Raw genomic sequence first — 14,525 nt, 5'->3', positions numbered from 1 at the left:
TGACAAATGCTCCTCCCTTAGTTCCTCAGCAGTAAAACAATATTTTTTTTAACATATTGACACCACTTAATTTTAATTATAACAGTATCTGAAAATTATACACGACTGTCACAGGCATGTACTTGAGGATGGAGATGTGTTAATTTTACAAGCAACATCTTTATTCGTTTTAAAATGTGTGGAAAATGTGCAGAGGTGTTTTCTGTATTCTGCATGCACAGATTCTGTGTGGGCCTGCAACACACCGAGAATAATGTTATTTTCACAGTGTAATAATATTATGTGAGCAATCATTTTTTCCTTTCATAACTAGGAGGCAAAACAAATCAGATCTTTAGCCCAGTCTCATTTGAAGCTGCTAGCTCTGTTGGTAAAACTGAAAAAGAGAGGTCCATGAGCTAAACTTTAAAAAATGATCCTGAAACAAGGGTTTGTATCAGCATGCAACATTTTCTTGATGTAAATGTGTTTTTCACAGAGAGCTGATGGAGGATCAAACTGTTATAATTTTATGATAAAGGAAAGTTCAGTTGATATTCAGAGAGTAAGACAGGCTCCAGCAAAATTGTGCCATTTTGAATGGAAGTTTTTGTGACAAACTAAGTCCCAGATGCATAGTTCTTTTATGTAATGAAGTAAAATAAAATTGTTGATGTCAGTAAAACTGCCACCAGAATCTGTATTTTATGAACATATTAATATTTAACTACTTTAGGAGACCCTCCGGTGTAGCCTACACGATAAAGTATATTTGTGATGAATCTTGTGATCGAAGTTGCATTTAAAGGGAAGGTAATAACTGCCATGATGATGACTTAAGCTCCCCAAACACTGCTGCTTTTAGTGTTGTCTTAACGAGATTAAGTTGCAGTCTGTTCTGCTCTGCTCATATTTAACAAAGCTCAAGGCCCAGAAGAGCGCCGCAACAGCATCCTGCTTCTATATTTAGAGGATGTTCTCTCTGTGTTGCTGCGTTTTTGGTACCATGGCCTCATACATTTTGGAAAGAAGATTAAAAATTGTTCAGATGTAGTTCATTTAAACAAAATAATGTCTTTGAGTAACTAGGTACATTGATCACTAGCTCATCTGTCTGTTCATAGTTCATTCAACATAGGCCTTTTTTTCTAAAGACAAAATAACAACCCCCTCCATTAAAACGCAAGGGGGCCGCAGTGAAATACATTTCTGTGTTGCTGTGTAAAACCTTAGACAAGGACGCACTTAAACTGTTGTGGCCATAATTGTGGAAAATCATCAATCTGCTCCTCTCAGAACATTTCCAGACACACTAGAAGAAAGATTTCATTTGAAACGGACTTTGGAAGGTTATTGAAAACTGGACATAAGTGTAATTGGAAGGGAGCGCTTGTTTCTTCTCTAGTGTGTTGCCAGTATGATCACGAGAGGGACGCCAGTAGAGATTTAATTATCTATTCTTATTCCCCAGTTATTTTGGCAGGGCTGCTGACTGGTCGGGCAGCAAGGTTGTTAGTAGGAAAAGTGTCTCAGTCCAGTGAAAACAACATTTACAGTCCTTTAACCTCTAATCTAAAACCAAACTTGCTGTTAACTTGTCGAGGTTAGCTCGGTGCAGTAATTCAGAGGTCTCATCTACAGCTTGGCTTTGCCCTGCTGCAGATGCAGGCTTCCTTGTGATCTTCAGCTTGCTCTGGAAAAATGCAGGCTGTTGGTTAATTTGCAGTCTGCTTTGTTAGCTTTGTCATTGTGAATTCAGCTGCTGCAGTTCACATCTACAAACAATGTTGCCTTCTGTCTGTTTGGGCCATCCTTTAATTTGAAGGAAAACACACCCTGATCTTTTTCATAAACTGCTCCCCTTCCTCCTGGAGTTGTTGACTTCCTGAAACAAGATATGTGCCAAACCCTCCGAATGGCCATGAGCAGTGATGTTAACAGCTCAGTTCCTTGGTTTCTGTATTTCAAGCATTTTTCTATAATGTAAGGGGAACAAACATTTCCTCACGTTTAACAGACCCACTGATGTAACACAGGCTTTTTCTGATTGATTTGATATGTACTTGTACTTTACACATTCTGATCCTTCCTGCTCCACTACATTTATTTAATTAATTTAGTTGCTAGATACTTTGCTGTGTCAAATTATTTAGTGTTGATATGCTATTACCTGTGATCTGTAACCAATCAGATAGTGTGGGGATGAGACATTGAGTGAGACCACAGAGTGGTGACTGCTGACAGAGATAGGCAGCTGCATCAGAGCAAATGTATTCATTTTATCAGCAATATGACAAAAAAAACACCACATTACCGATAATCGGAATAGCTGAATATGGTTGATAATCAGCTAGTCCCTTGGTCTGATCAGTACATGCCGGCATATTGTCTGATATTACATCAAAGTGTGTGCCCCAAATAAAACTGCAGAGCCACTTAAAGTTACAGTTAAACTTGAGCTTAAGAAGTTAGAAAACTATAACAGGATTAACACATAACATCTATTCTTTTACTTTCCACTGAACGCCATTTGGATATTGTCAGAGTGGCTCTCAGCTTTCAGTCCTGGTAGAACTTTTGCTGCCTCACACAACATGAGCCTAACAGGACTGAGTGACATTACAAAACATTTTAGAAATAAAATTGGTGCATTAAACAGAGGTACTGGAGAGCTAAAGTCTCCTGCCTCCTCTATAACTGCAAGAAAAGCAAGCAAGAATAGTAGCCATGATTGGAATTGGCATTAAAACCACGTAGTGTGACTGAGCTTGCTCTACTTCTTTTTCAACAGAACGCATTGTTATTGTCGTCATCTAATGTACAAGCCGAGTCAATTTCTCACTTGATCGAGCCTTTGCAAAACGTATTTTTACAATCCTCCCGCCTGTGGTGTTGCTTACATCTTTTGTCAAAGCGTGAACCTTTTATTTTCCACAAACCTAGAGCAACCCTCTCGACTGACGGCAGGTAATTAGCTTATTAGATTCTACAAGCGCTACCAGTCTGCTGGCCCACCACTGACCAGTCTACAAACAAGTGTTTTGTAAGCTCAGACACATTCAGCAGACCTCCACGCAGGCAGATTCTTTGGTGTCCTACATTAGTTTTTCACATCTGTGCCCAAGAGTGACAATTTATTAATTAGCTGCCAAAACTTGTTATTCATCAATGGATCTGCTTCTGTGTTTTCCTGACATAACTGAAAGCAGCGTGTGTTTCATCTGAATACTGATGCATTAGATGTTTTTTTTAATAAAAACTTCTTTTAGAGTGGGGTGTCTTTAGTCACATAGTGACAACAGATGCTCCAATCTCCTCCCTTAAACATCTGCTGAGCAATGCTGCAGTGGAAACAGAGTTGTAACACATGACATGACAGCTTGCAAGACAATTGTGAGTTAGATAAATACGCAGGCTGTTTAAGGCTTTTAAAGACAGAACCACTCAGCAGGACACAGACAAGAGCTGCATCCCATGATGAGACAACAATGAGGCAACAGAAGGCTCGGAAGCATTTGAAGCTATACTTGTGTTGCATCTATAATTTGTGATGATAGGGTTTTGTAAGGACAGCTTTGTGGTGCAGCTAAACAACACTCGACAAAGTAATGGAACATGTATGGATGCTTGGTTATAGGATGCTGGCTTGCATTAAGACCCAGATGTCTTGAACACTGCAGTAGATGAGCAGACATTACCTCAACTTGAATGTAGGAGATACAATTATTGTAACATAACAATTTCCAAGCTTCATAAGAAAAGCTCCAAGTTAAAGTGTAATGCCACGAATTTTAAACTTAAAGTGAGTGTGGGAGTACTACTGCATATGTAAAAAAGTAGTATAAAGTCTTTTGTGGCTCCAGAGGATGCTGCATGTAATCTATCATATAATATGACAATCTATCATATCGGTCACAAGTCTTCTCGATTAATAACAACTGCTATGGATATTGACCATGAAAAAACCACATTGGTTGATCATTCATCAGACCATAAAAGTCCAAAATCATGTAATTATAAGCAGAGCTCATAAATCCCAGCCAGGTCAATCAGCTTGTCATATATGTATCTATATCAATGTGTGTCAGCTACAGAAGTGTAGAAAGATATTCTGTCTTTTGACGGGTTCATTGCATGGGTTGAATATAATCTTGATTAAAAATATGTATAAAAAATGCCAGTCGTCTTCAAAAACAATCCAAGGCGGGCGCCCATTAGCTCAGTTGGTAGAGCGGGCATCCCATGTGCAGAGGCCTTGCTCTCGCTGCAGCGGCCCACGGTTCGAGTCCGGCCTGGGCCCTTTGCTGCATGTCACCCTCCCCCTCTCTCTCAGCCTGTTTCCTGTCATCTCTCTGAAGCTGTCCTATCAATAAAGCCATAAAAAAGCCCCCCAAAAAAAACAATCCAAGGCACACTGTAGGATATGTGCAAAATTCAAATGTCTTTATTCTACATGGCAATATGTATTTCAAATGTTCACCATTTTAGTTTAGCTTGACAACATTTTAGATAACACTTTAAATGACGAAGGCACTTGGTGGTGGTACAGATGTAAACCATGCTTAGGTGTTTCATGTTTCAAGATTTTTAAATAATAAACCAAAACACTAACAAATACGATCTTAGGTAGATAATTAGAGTAAATATGAAACCACATAAAAAGGGATATTGTTTGATTTGAAACAAACAGTGTTACTTTACTAAATATTTGATCAATGCTGATCAATAGAAGAAACCATAAAGACAAAAAAGAGCAGTATTGCTGTCGCATGATTTGTCCTCCAGAGGGTGCTGACAAGTTATTTTTCAATTGTGAATTGTCCTGCTCGGTACATATTTTGGTCATGATGCCCTGATAGCAAAATTTAAGCAGGCTAATCACTATTTGTTTATGTTATGTGTATCGTCAAATCTTTTTAAAACTCATAAACCAAGTACCTCAAAAATCGAGTATGGGTCAGGCTGTTATGTTTAGTATTGTACAAAATTCTGTGTCACCTTACATTTCTAATCTACTTTTAAATTGTAGTTGCTCAAATATAAAAGAAGTAGTAGAAGTATCCCAGAATCCTTCTGTTTTAGCATGAACCTCTGTATTACTCCTGTTGTAGTGTACACAGGCCCCTGAAGGGAGGCAGGCACACTTGTTTAATCTCTACCTTTCTTGACAGGCAAAATTTGAAGAGTCTGTAGCTTTGTGTGTCAAATTCCAGCTGTACTTAGGGGAAACTCCTCAGACGATGTTTTCATAATGAGAGAGAACAAAACAAACACTGTGAAGACATGTCTCTGCGGCTGCATGTTGACATGCTCATATATAGATAATGCATGAGGTGAAGATAAAGGTTTCTTGCAAGAAGCTTTTGCAGGCTTTACCTCCACTGTAGGTGTTATTTTAATGATTTTTTGTGTTCCCCTCTCATTTACAGCAAAGCACCATTGTCTGTCACAACCGGGTTGACCCAAATGGCTCACGCTACCTGCTGGGGGACATGGAGGGCCGTCTATTTATGCTGCTGTTGGAGAAGGAGGAGTTAATGGACGGGACAGTGGCTCTCAAAGACCTGCATGTGGAGCTGCTCGGAGAGGTCCTCCATTTATCTGAATCTCTTTGTGTCTTTATCTCTGTCCTCACTGTGTTCATCTACCTGTTTGGGGTACCTCCCATCTGATTTTCTTTACCTGGCTCGATCACCCTTTCTGTTGATTTTCCTCCTGCTCCCTTTTCCTCTCACTACCCCGTTTGTTACGATCGACTTTTTAATGGTTTATGGCCCTGACAGGAGCTAATGGATCAGTCTACACTTGTACAGAAGAAGAGAAAATGATCGCACCTCTTTGTTGATTGCGTGCCAGGGCGTCACTTATCCCCTTTTAAGTTGATTTAGACAACGACTGCATGTCAATACTGTGCTCGGCACTAAATCTCATGTTAAAGGCTCACAGCTTTTCACTTGTGGCACCTTTCTCTAATGACCTGCCAAGGAGTTTAGAAAGGTAAAAAGCTTTCTTGCTAGTCTGCTGAGTGATGCGAGAAACAACCCAGCAGACTAGGACTGTTGAGCTAGAGACGGATTGCTTTTCAAATCATTCTTAACTTTATTGTCATGACCAACCTGCTCCGTTGACAAGCAGCAACAGCTCTACATTAAAATGTCAAACAGAAAAACCTATCTTAACTGTGTATCAATAATACCTGAGAGTGTAAGAACATGTTTATACCACTGAGGGTGAATCTGGAAACATCATTTATGTGTCGAACAGAGTTTGTTTGGTTTTACCTCAAAAAAGTAAACTAGCGAGAAGTAAAATTTTAAAATGAAAGGAAAGTTGCAGCGTTTATTTTATTATCTTTCTTCATTTCCATTTGGAACAACACAATTGTGCATTATATGCTATCATTAGACTGGATTACGAGGTTGGTATGGGTGCTGGAAATCCTTGAAAATGCCTGAAATTTTTTGTGGCATTTTAAAAGTGCTTGGATTTAGGATTAACTGTTTCAAATGGTAGCTGCTTTACATCCATAATAAGTTACTTCATATTTGCTCAGCCAGGTTATATAGGATGCCATGTCTGCATACAGACAGGTGACACAATTTGAAACATGAAACTTCTGTGTTTTCCTGTTATTTGTCAGTCTTCCATAAAATGTCCCTTGATTATGGAAAACGTATGGAACTCTGGTTTCAGTATAGCTGAACAGAGTTGTTCTCGGTAACCTTTCTGTTGTTGCTGTCCGACAATTGCTAAAATAATAATTATTTTCATTATCAAGCAATCTGCCAATTATCATTATTAATTTGATTAATTGTTTAGTATTTAAAAGGTCAAAAATAATAACAATTTCCCATCCGAAATTAACAGAGCCTAAAGTGACGTCTCGTAATTGCTCATGTCGTTTGGCCAACGGAGCTTTGCAAACCTCTGCTGCTCTTACTGAGACGACTAAAACAATTAAATCTATTAAACCAATTGTCACTGATTAGGTTGTTGTTGATTTAGTACTGGCCAAACTCAATGTTTGCTTTCTAAATGCTGACTTAATGTGGGAAAAAATGTATTGTGAATTTGTATTTACAAATATGACTTTGTGGATTAGAGCTAAAACTATAAACCAATGACGCAATTGACAGGCCAGTTATCAACCATTTTTAATGACAGATTAATATTCGCTGGTACCAGCTTCTCCAGTGTGAGGATTCGCTGCTTTTCTTTGTCTTATATGAAACTAAACTGAATATCTCCAAGTTGTGGACTGTTGGTTGGACAAAGAGCAAATTGAAGACACCACATTAGCTTTGAGGAAATTGTGATTTATCACTATTTTCAGACATTTTTATGGCAAAATGATTAATCAAGAAAATTATCGGCATGATCATCAAGACTTCTTGGGTACAGCGGTGTTTTGAGCTGAATATATCAGCATGCTGACATGTCCACAATGCTAAAATGTGATATTAAGCAGGTATAACTTTATAATCAAATCAATATCAATATCAATATAATCAAAGTTGGGAAAATACAGTTGCACCAACTAACACATTGACATTGTTATTCTTAAAGCCGTGCTGCTAGCAATGCTAAAAATAATCACTAGTTGCAACCCTAGTGTGGATGTGGCCAAATAGATTGAGCTGTTTTTGTGTCTCTCTCCAATGACAGACATCTATTGCTGAGTGTTTGACCTACTTGGATAACGGTGTGGTCTTTGTGGGCTCCAGACTGGGCGACTCCCAGTTAGTGAAGGTAAGCAGAAAATTAAGTTTTTGGGTGAATGTTTTCTCATTTTAACAGCTTGTTTCAAACTTGGCATGTAATCCATAAACCTCATATCAGTAAATTTCTTTGTTGCAGGTGTTGACATTTTTTCATAAAGTTGTAGTTGTATGGCGAATATTTCATGTTCCTTGTTTTATCTTCACATCCACATAACCCTCTAACAGAATTGTGTGGAGTCTCATCCTTTCTAATTGATTTCTAAAGAGGGTTTTGTTTGTTTCTCTGCAGCTCAACGTGGACAGCAATGACCAGGGCTCATATGTGGCAGTAATGGAGACATTTACCAATCTGGGCCCCATTGTGGACATGTGTGTTGTCGACCTGGAGAGGCAAGGCCAGGGCCAGGTAATAACCACAAGCTGACTCCTTTATTTTTGTGAAAATTGAAAAATATTTTCACATTTCATTTCAAACAGGACAAACACAACATGTCATAATACAGTTACATATTGAAAGCAAACCATTAAGATAGAATAAAAGGTTTCTTGAGGCTTTTTCCAGAGGATGTGTGACATGGTGATTACTGTAACCCCTCCTAACACTCACTGGATACACTTTATTTATTCATGGCGAGTCTCCATCTGTGTTTCATCTTTATCATCCTCTTTGTCACAGCCTTCAGCGAGTCTAGGCTTATACAACCAGTGCATCCCAGTTCCTGAGTCGCGTTAGTAGTGTTTTTGTCAGCAGAATTAAGCATGCAACATACTACAGCACAAGCTCGCCGCCGGCCAGAATAACCGGGTACAAGTCTTCGGCTTCCTGTGCCTTTTTTATATGCTGTGCGTTCTTCCTTTGTCTGGTCTGTTATTTTGCTGCTACTTGTCCCTGTACACCTGGCATTAGCATGCTCTGCCTGTTATCCCACTGCCATCTAGATATGATTCAGCTGGACTGCAGTTACACCTGATATAAAAATGCATCCACGGTACACACACTTGAATTGGTTTTCTTGTTCCATCGCAGAAAGCCAGATTGCTGTGCATGTTATATCCTCTCATAATATTCACACCCTTTTAAACTGACAGCGAATACTTTGTTTTGGTGTCCCTGTCTGCATATATAACAACAATCCATCATCTCTGCTGTACTAAATTTTGTTTACCTTCGACTGTTGTCAAACAGTTTGTATTCTGAATATAATGTGATAAAGCCCCTATTTAAATGTTAATATCAGATTTAAAAGTCAACAAGAAGACAGAGAATTTCATCTTTCTACCCAGTGAAGTAATTGATTTCTTTTTTCTCTCTGTAATACTAAAATATTAATTATTTTATACCTCCACGCCTGCAACAGCCAGGAAGCATTATGTTTTCAGGTTGTCTGATCATCCATCTGTCTGACACATTCTCTTGAATGTGGAATCTCAGGAACACCTGGAGGGAATTTCTTCATTTTTGGCTGATAAGAAGTTGGTAGTCATAGGCCATCGCAACCTCGCAAAACATGTTTCATGCCTCCATGCCGGCAGCAGCAGTGGCTAGAGGTATTATGTTTTTAGGTTGTCCATTCGTCCACATGTCTCATTCATGTGAATGCAATATCTTAAGAACCCCTTGAGGAAATTATGGTTAATTATGGAGGTTAAATGCACTGTGACATCATAATATTCTGCACCAAATGTTCTGGCCATTATTCATCGCCATAACTCTGGATCAGCAACTTGACTGATGCGCGAAGGCATACAACAGTGCTGAGGTAATTCTAGCGGGCCCTCACCCACCTCACTAATTATAACAAAATTCATCATGATGTGCTTCTTAAAAAACCTTTTTTGGCCATAATTCTGCCATAAATTGGGAACAGAAGGGAGATTGTAAACATATTTCACATTTGGTCGGACACTGAATTGGTGACTGTAGTCTTGGGTGTCCAACTTGAAACTGTGGCGATCGATTAGATCTTCCATGCTGCCAGGTTGCAGATGTGAAGAAGTGTGTAAAGCATCCACGTATTACAATTTGTGCAACATCCATATTTGAAGCATTGTCTACTCAGGGTGCAACTAATGCTTATTTTCATTAACAGTTACCTGCTGGACATTTCAGCAATTAAATCGATTATTGCTTGCTCTATAAAATCTGAAAGTCAGAAAATTTAGAAAAATGATCAGTGTCTCCCGAAGCCCAGGATGAGGTCCTCAAATATTGTTTGTACTTAACCTAAAGATATATAATTTAGTCATAAAAGAGTAAAGATACTTGAAAATATTCACATTTAAAAAAAGCTGGAATCAGAATTCAAAAAACGTTTATTTTCCTTAAAACATTCCTCAAACCTCTTAGTTGATAATGTAAATAGTTGCAGATTAATTTGATAGTTGTCAGCTAAGTGATTGATCGTCGCAGCTCTCTCTACTGTCAGGGCTACAACTTTGTTTCCTATCACAATCAGCTTTCCCGACCAAGCTTGTGAACACACACAAGGACTTTAACTGTTTTTGGTTTCTCTTGATGAACTTACACACTAATAGATGTACAGCAGTAGTCCACAACAAGCTCACTGATTGAGCTTCATTTAAATGTGTCAGTCTGTCCTCTGTACTCCTCTGTAAGAATAGTCTCTTGCTGGAAATTGTTCACTGCAATCATACATCTCAATATAGTGATAACTAACATTTCACCAAGAACTACACTTTTTGTTAAATCCCCTGAATGTCATCACTGCATATATTAAATGAGAGTGTGCTGTCATGACTGAATGAGGACAGACGCGGAAGTAAACTGCCACTTGACAGTTTGGCAGAGGCATACAACTGCAAGTAATTCTTTTTATGTTAAATAAAACCAGATCTTAATGAATCAGTTTATTTTCTCTAACAAAATATAATATTTTGACAAAAACAATATTTAATTTAAACATTTGTCCTTCTTTGTGTCGAATCAGTGAGGCAGCGGGGGATCAAAGAGTGAAGTAACGAGGGAGAGATGCAGTACAGACGGTTTTGTTGGCAGGGTTTGACTTTAGGCCTCAGGGGTACTTGATGTGGTTCCAAAGGCAACGGTCCACTAGAGCACTGAGCCGCTCTCTGGGCACGGACCAGCACTCTGAATGTATTCATCCACACACACTGGAGCTCATTTCAGTCCCAGAATGAAATCCAATCACAATCGTTTTAATTTGCCATTTTCTACAAATCCACAGAGCATTTGACCTGGTTAATTGTTGCGGACACATTCCTAGACAGTTAAGACAGTAGAGGATTGATGCGCCATTTGCAGGACGAACACAGTTTGCAGTTAAAGCTGAAAAATTACTGTGATCAACAAACCACAGTGGGGTTTATGACAGATAAACCCTGCAAAAATAACAAAAACATAATATATTATGGGCAGATTATCAGGATTCAGCCAGTCCTGTGAGAGTGCGGCTGAGAGTGTGAGGGCATTTGAGAACAGGCTCGGGGGAGTTAGGTGAGTTGCCAGGTTCACAATGGTTATTTCCATTAGGATAAAGCTGTCGGGTGGCAGGTGGTAGGGGCTGAGATTATACAGGCGCGGGCATTAATCCTGTTAGTGTACCGTGACTGGATGAATGAATAATATTCTGACGCCTTCCAGTCAGAATTATTTACCTTCAGGGTTTTCAGCACTGGTGCCAGTCTCAGAGAAGCTCTGCTATAAACTGATAATGATTTACAAATCCTTCACTACTACACCTGTTACTGCTTCAACATTGACTTCTGCCAAAACTTCCATAAATGTTGATGGCATTTACAACTACAATTTTGAATGATGCTTAAATCTTAAAGACCCAGGTAAGAAAAAGAAAAGCTTTCACAACATCACAAAGATGTTTCAAAAGGAGACACCACAGGTTACATTTGAATTAAAAGATATGACCATGAAACATTCCCCAGTTGATTGCTTGCATTAAGGCGGCCACTACCAACTGCAGCAGCATCGGCTGGTAATGTTTTCTCTTTGTGACTCTGTGTGTGTGATATCGCGGCAAAATGCGGTTCTGGAGACACCTTTTTGTAGTGGGAACAAACACAGAAGCAATGCCTGCCTGTGTGTCCGTGGACAAATATTTGTCAGTGTGACAGAGCCACAGCCGCGCAAGAACATGTGTACATGTTGACAGGCGTGGGGGCTGGTGAGATCCCATCGCAAGATGCTCTGCAGATTTTTGCATTACAAGTTTTCAGAAAGTTCATATTAAATATGAAAGAAAGGCTATTTTAATAAAATATTCACTAGTTTGCATACACCTCCAGAACAGAAATCTGAACTGAAATAAACACCTAAATGTTTACTTTGGATGTTTACTTTCCACTAATCTGAAAGAAGAATAGCCCAAATTCTTAAACTTGACAAGTGCAGTTTCACCTGAAGAGAAAATAGTACAAATAGCAGGATCAACTGCATAAACAACCCTATAAAAAGCAAGACAAACAAATACGTCCATGTCTTTATGTCTTCCTTTGCTGCTTTCAGTTGGTGACATGCTCTGGTGCCTTCAAGGAGGGCTCTCTCCGGATCATTCGCAACGGCATTGGGATTCATGAGCATGCCAGCATTGACCTCCCAGGAATCAAAGGTTTGTGTGTTCTGTTTTTGTGTGTGTGTGCGTGTGTGTGTGTCTCTTCCAACGCCTCCTTCACAAGTCTCTGAGTTTATCTGGACCTTAATCTTTTACTTATTTGACAGTAGAGCCACTTCAACCTGCACATCTGGTTGCCTGGCATCGCCAAGGCGCCAGCTGTTGCTCATCAATGCTCGGCATGTAAGTGTGAGCAGGTGGCTCACGTGTCATAGGTCTTGGCTCGGTACTTTCAAAAGAATGGGAGCATTGCCAAGGCTAGGTTTGGAAACATTTGTTTTCATTTAGTAAACCAACAAGCATTGTAATTCCTGCGACAGTTAACTGTCAAGTTGAAGAATCTCATCAGGTTTAACAGGGGCAGACACCTCTTTCTCTCCGAAAATGAGGTGCCTCTCCCAAGACTGTTCTGATGCTTAAATGAGACACACAGGCCAAGTCAGGTCTGCTTGCACTTGTTAGGCTTCAGTCGTTTATTGACCAGCTCTGCCCTAAAAGTCTCCGCTGCTGCCTCCCTCCCCTGGCCTCTTGATGAGAGGCAATTATTCACTTAGCCAATCAATGGCTCTCTGACAGGGATCTGCAACCTGTACATCTTCCAGGATGTTAACATTTGACAGATGGAATAGTTAAAGATTGGTTTGGATGCTGGCTGTATATTGTGTTTCTCCTGCTCTGCAGATTGGTGCAGAAAGTAACTTTTCTTTCCAACACCCTCTCTTGAATTCCTTTAAGGTTTGTGGCCGCTCCGCTCTGAGGCAGGCAGAGAGACAGATGACATGCTGGTGCTGTCTTTCGTGGGTCAAACACGGTGAGTGTTTTCCGTGCAGCATGCCAGATAAGTGTGGAGTCGATTCCGAATGCCTTTATCTTATCTTAAGAGCGTGTTTTCCCCCAGAGTGTTGATGCTGAGTGGCGAGGAAGTCGAAGAGACTGAACTTCCAGGCTTTGTGGACAACCAGCAGACATTTTACTGTGGAAATGTGGCGCACCAACAACTCATTCAAGTTTGTACACACACATGCAGCACACTTCTGTTATATGTATAGAGTACTCGACATGTGCTGTCAGGTTCCTTCAGAACATGCTTTGATTTCTCATTGAACGTTTGAGCCGTTTCCCGGAATTAGCTGACTCAACGGTATAAGCACATCCAAGTTCAAAGCAGAAATAACACATAATTTCACTAATTCAGAATTAATTATAGGAATTAATAATTCAACAGTGGCTTTTCTCTGTTTAATAAGAAATACTTTGCTGGAACTGAGTCATACATGATTGAAAGGGGCAGTTTTGAATATGAGGGTCGCAAAAGGCTTCATGTATTTTACATTTGGTTAAGACGAATACTGCACTTCATTTAAATTCTAGTTTCAGCCTTCCTTTTCTGAGCGAGGATAAGACCTGCAGGGAGTTCTGCCAACTGTTAGACCCTCAACCATGAGGTTGTTATGACAACAGTCTGTGTGTTTCAGGCTAGAACTCTGTTACCTCTCAGAGTTGGTATTTTTACACTATAACCACACTTTTTTACTTTTTCTTTAATCTGACTCATTTTACACATGAAAGGCCTCAGACAAATTGCTTTGAATAATAAAAGTTGAATATTTTACTTAGACTTGCATTGACGGCACTAGCCGTGGAGCAAGATTTTTTAACTTTGACCTTCAGCGATCTTATTAAATAAATGGACCAAATGCAACAAAGAGACCACACAAATTTTTATTGTCCCACTTTTAGAATTCTTTTTTTTTAACTTTAAATCTGCAAGAATCACATAAATTGTACACAAAGCAATATTTTTGTTTCGAACAATAAATCAAAGGAGTCAACATGAAAGAGTTGCTCATAATGCTAAACCCAAGAAGAATGAATGTCTGACTCTGCAGCTCTTTGCAGCTTTTAGCCTTGTTGTAGCTCATTATTTGTGTGTTCCAGCTCACACATGGACTGTGTGCTTGAGCTTTTACTGCTCCAATTAACCCTGCAATAAAAAACTGGATGCAGCAGTTTCCTGAAAACAAGCTCAGACAAGCCGACTGTGCATTACCTGCCCACCCTGAAATTGCCAAAATCTAAAGAAGCGCCTGGTAAACAACGCTAAACATCAAGAACAACCCTGATATTCTTCTTGGGGGGAGATGGAGACAAAGCCAGAGCGACTGTAAAAGACAGCTGAATATTACCGAGTTTATTGTTGGCCATAAAATCAGATAAT

At 39.5% G+C, this 14,525-nt stretch overlaps 1 protein-coding gene across 1 annotated transcript in view; it reads left to right on the top strand.

Annotated features, from left to right (window-relative positions):
* The window catches only part of ddb1 (damage-specific DNA binding protein 1), a 55,566-nt gene that overhangs the window by 6,347 nt on the left and 34,694 nt on the right, over positions 1–14,525 (top strand). Inside the window, exons 7-12 of the mRNA XM_084356891.1 lie at positions 5,409–5,567; positions 7,645–7,728; positions 7,990–8,106; positions 12,202–12,304; positions 13,043–13,118; positions 13,206–13,314. Coding sequence (XP_084213017.1) covers positions 5,409–5,567; positions 7,645–7,728; positions 7,990–8,106; positions 12,202–12,304; positions 13,043–13,118; positions 13,206–13,314 — 648 coding nt within the window. The remainder of the gene's footprint in view (positions 1–5,408; positions 5,568–7,644; positions 7,729–7,989; positions 8,107–12,201; positions 12,305–13,042; positions 13,119–13,205; positions 13,315–14,525) is intronic.

The sequence above is a fragment of the Pagrus pagrus genome, assembly GCF_965226575.1.
Source record: "Pagrus pagrus genome assembly, chromosome: 1".
Lineage (NCBI taxonomy): Eukaryota > Metazoa > Chordata > Actinopteri > Spariformes > Sparidae > Pagrus > Pagrus pagrus.
The sequence above is the reverse complement of the archived record's forward strand: the minus strand, read 5'-3'. Positions and strand labels throughout refer to the sequence as shown.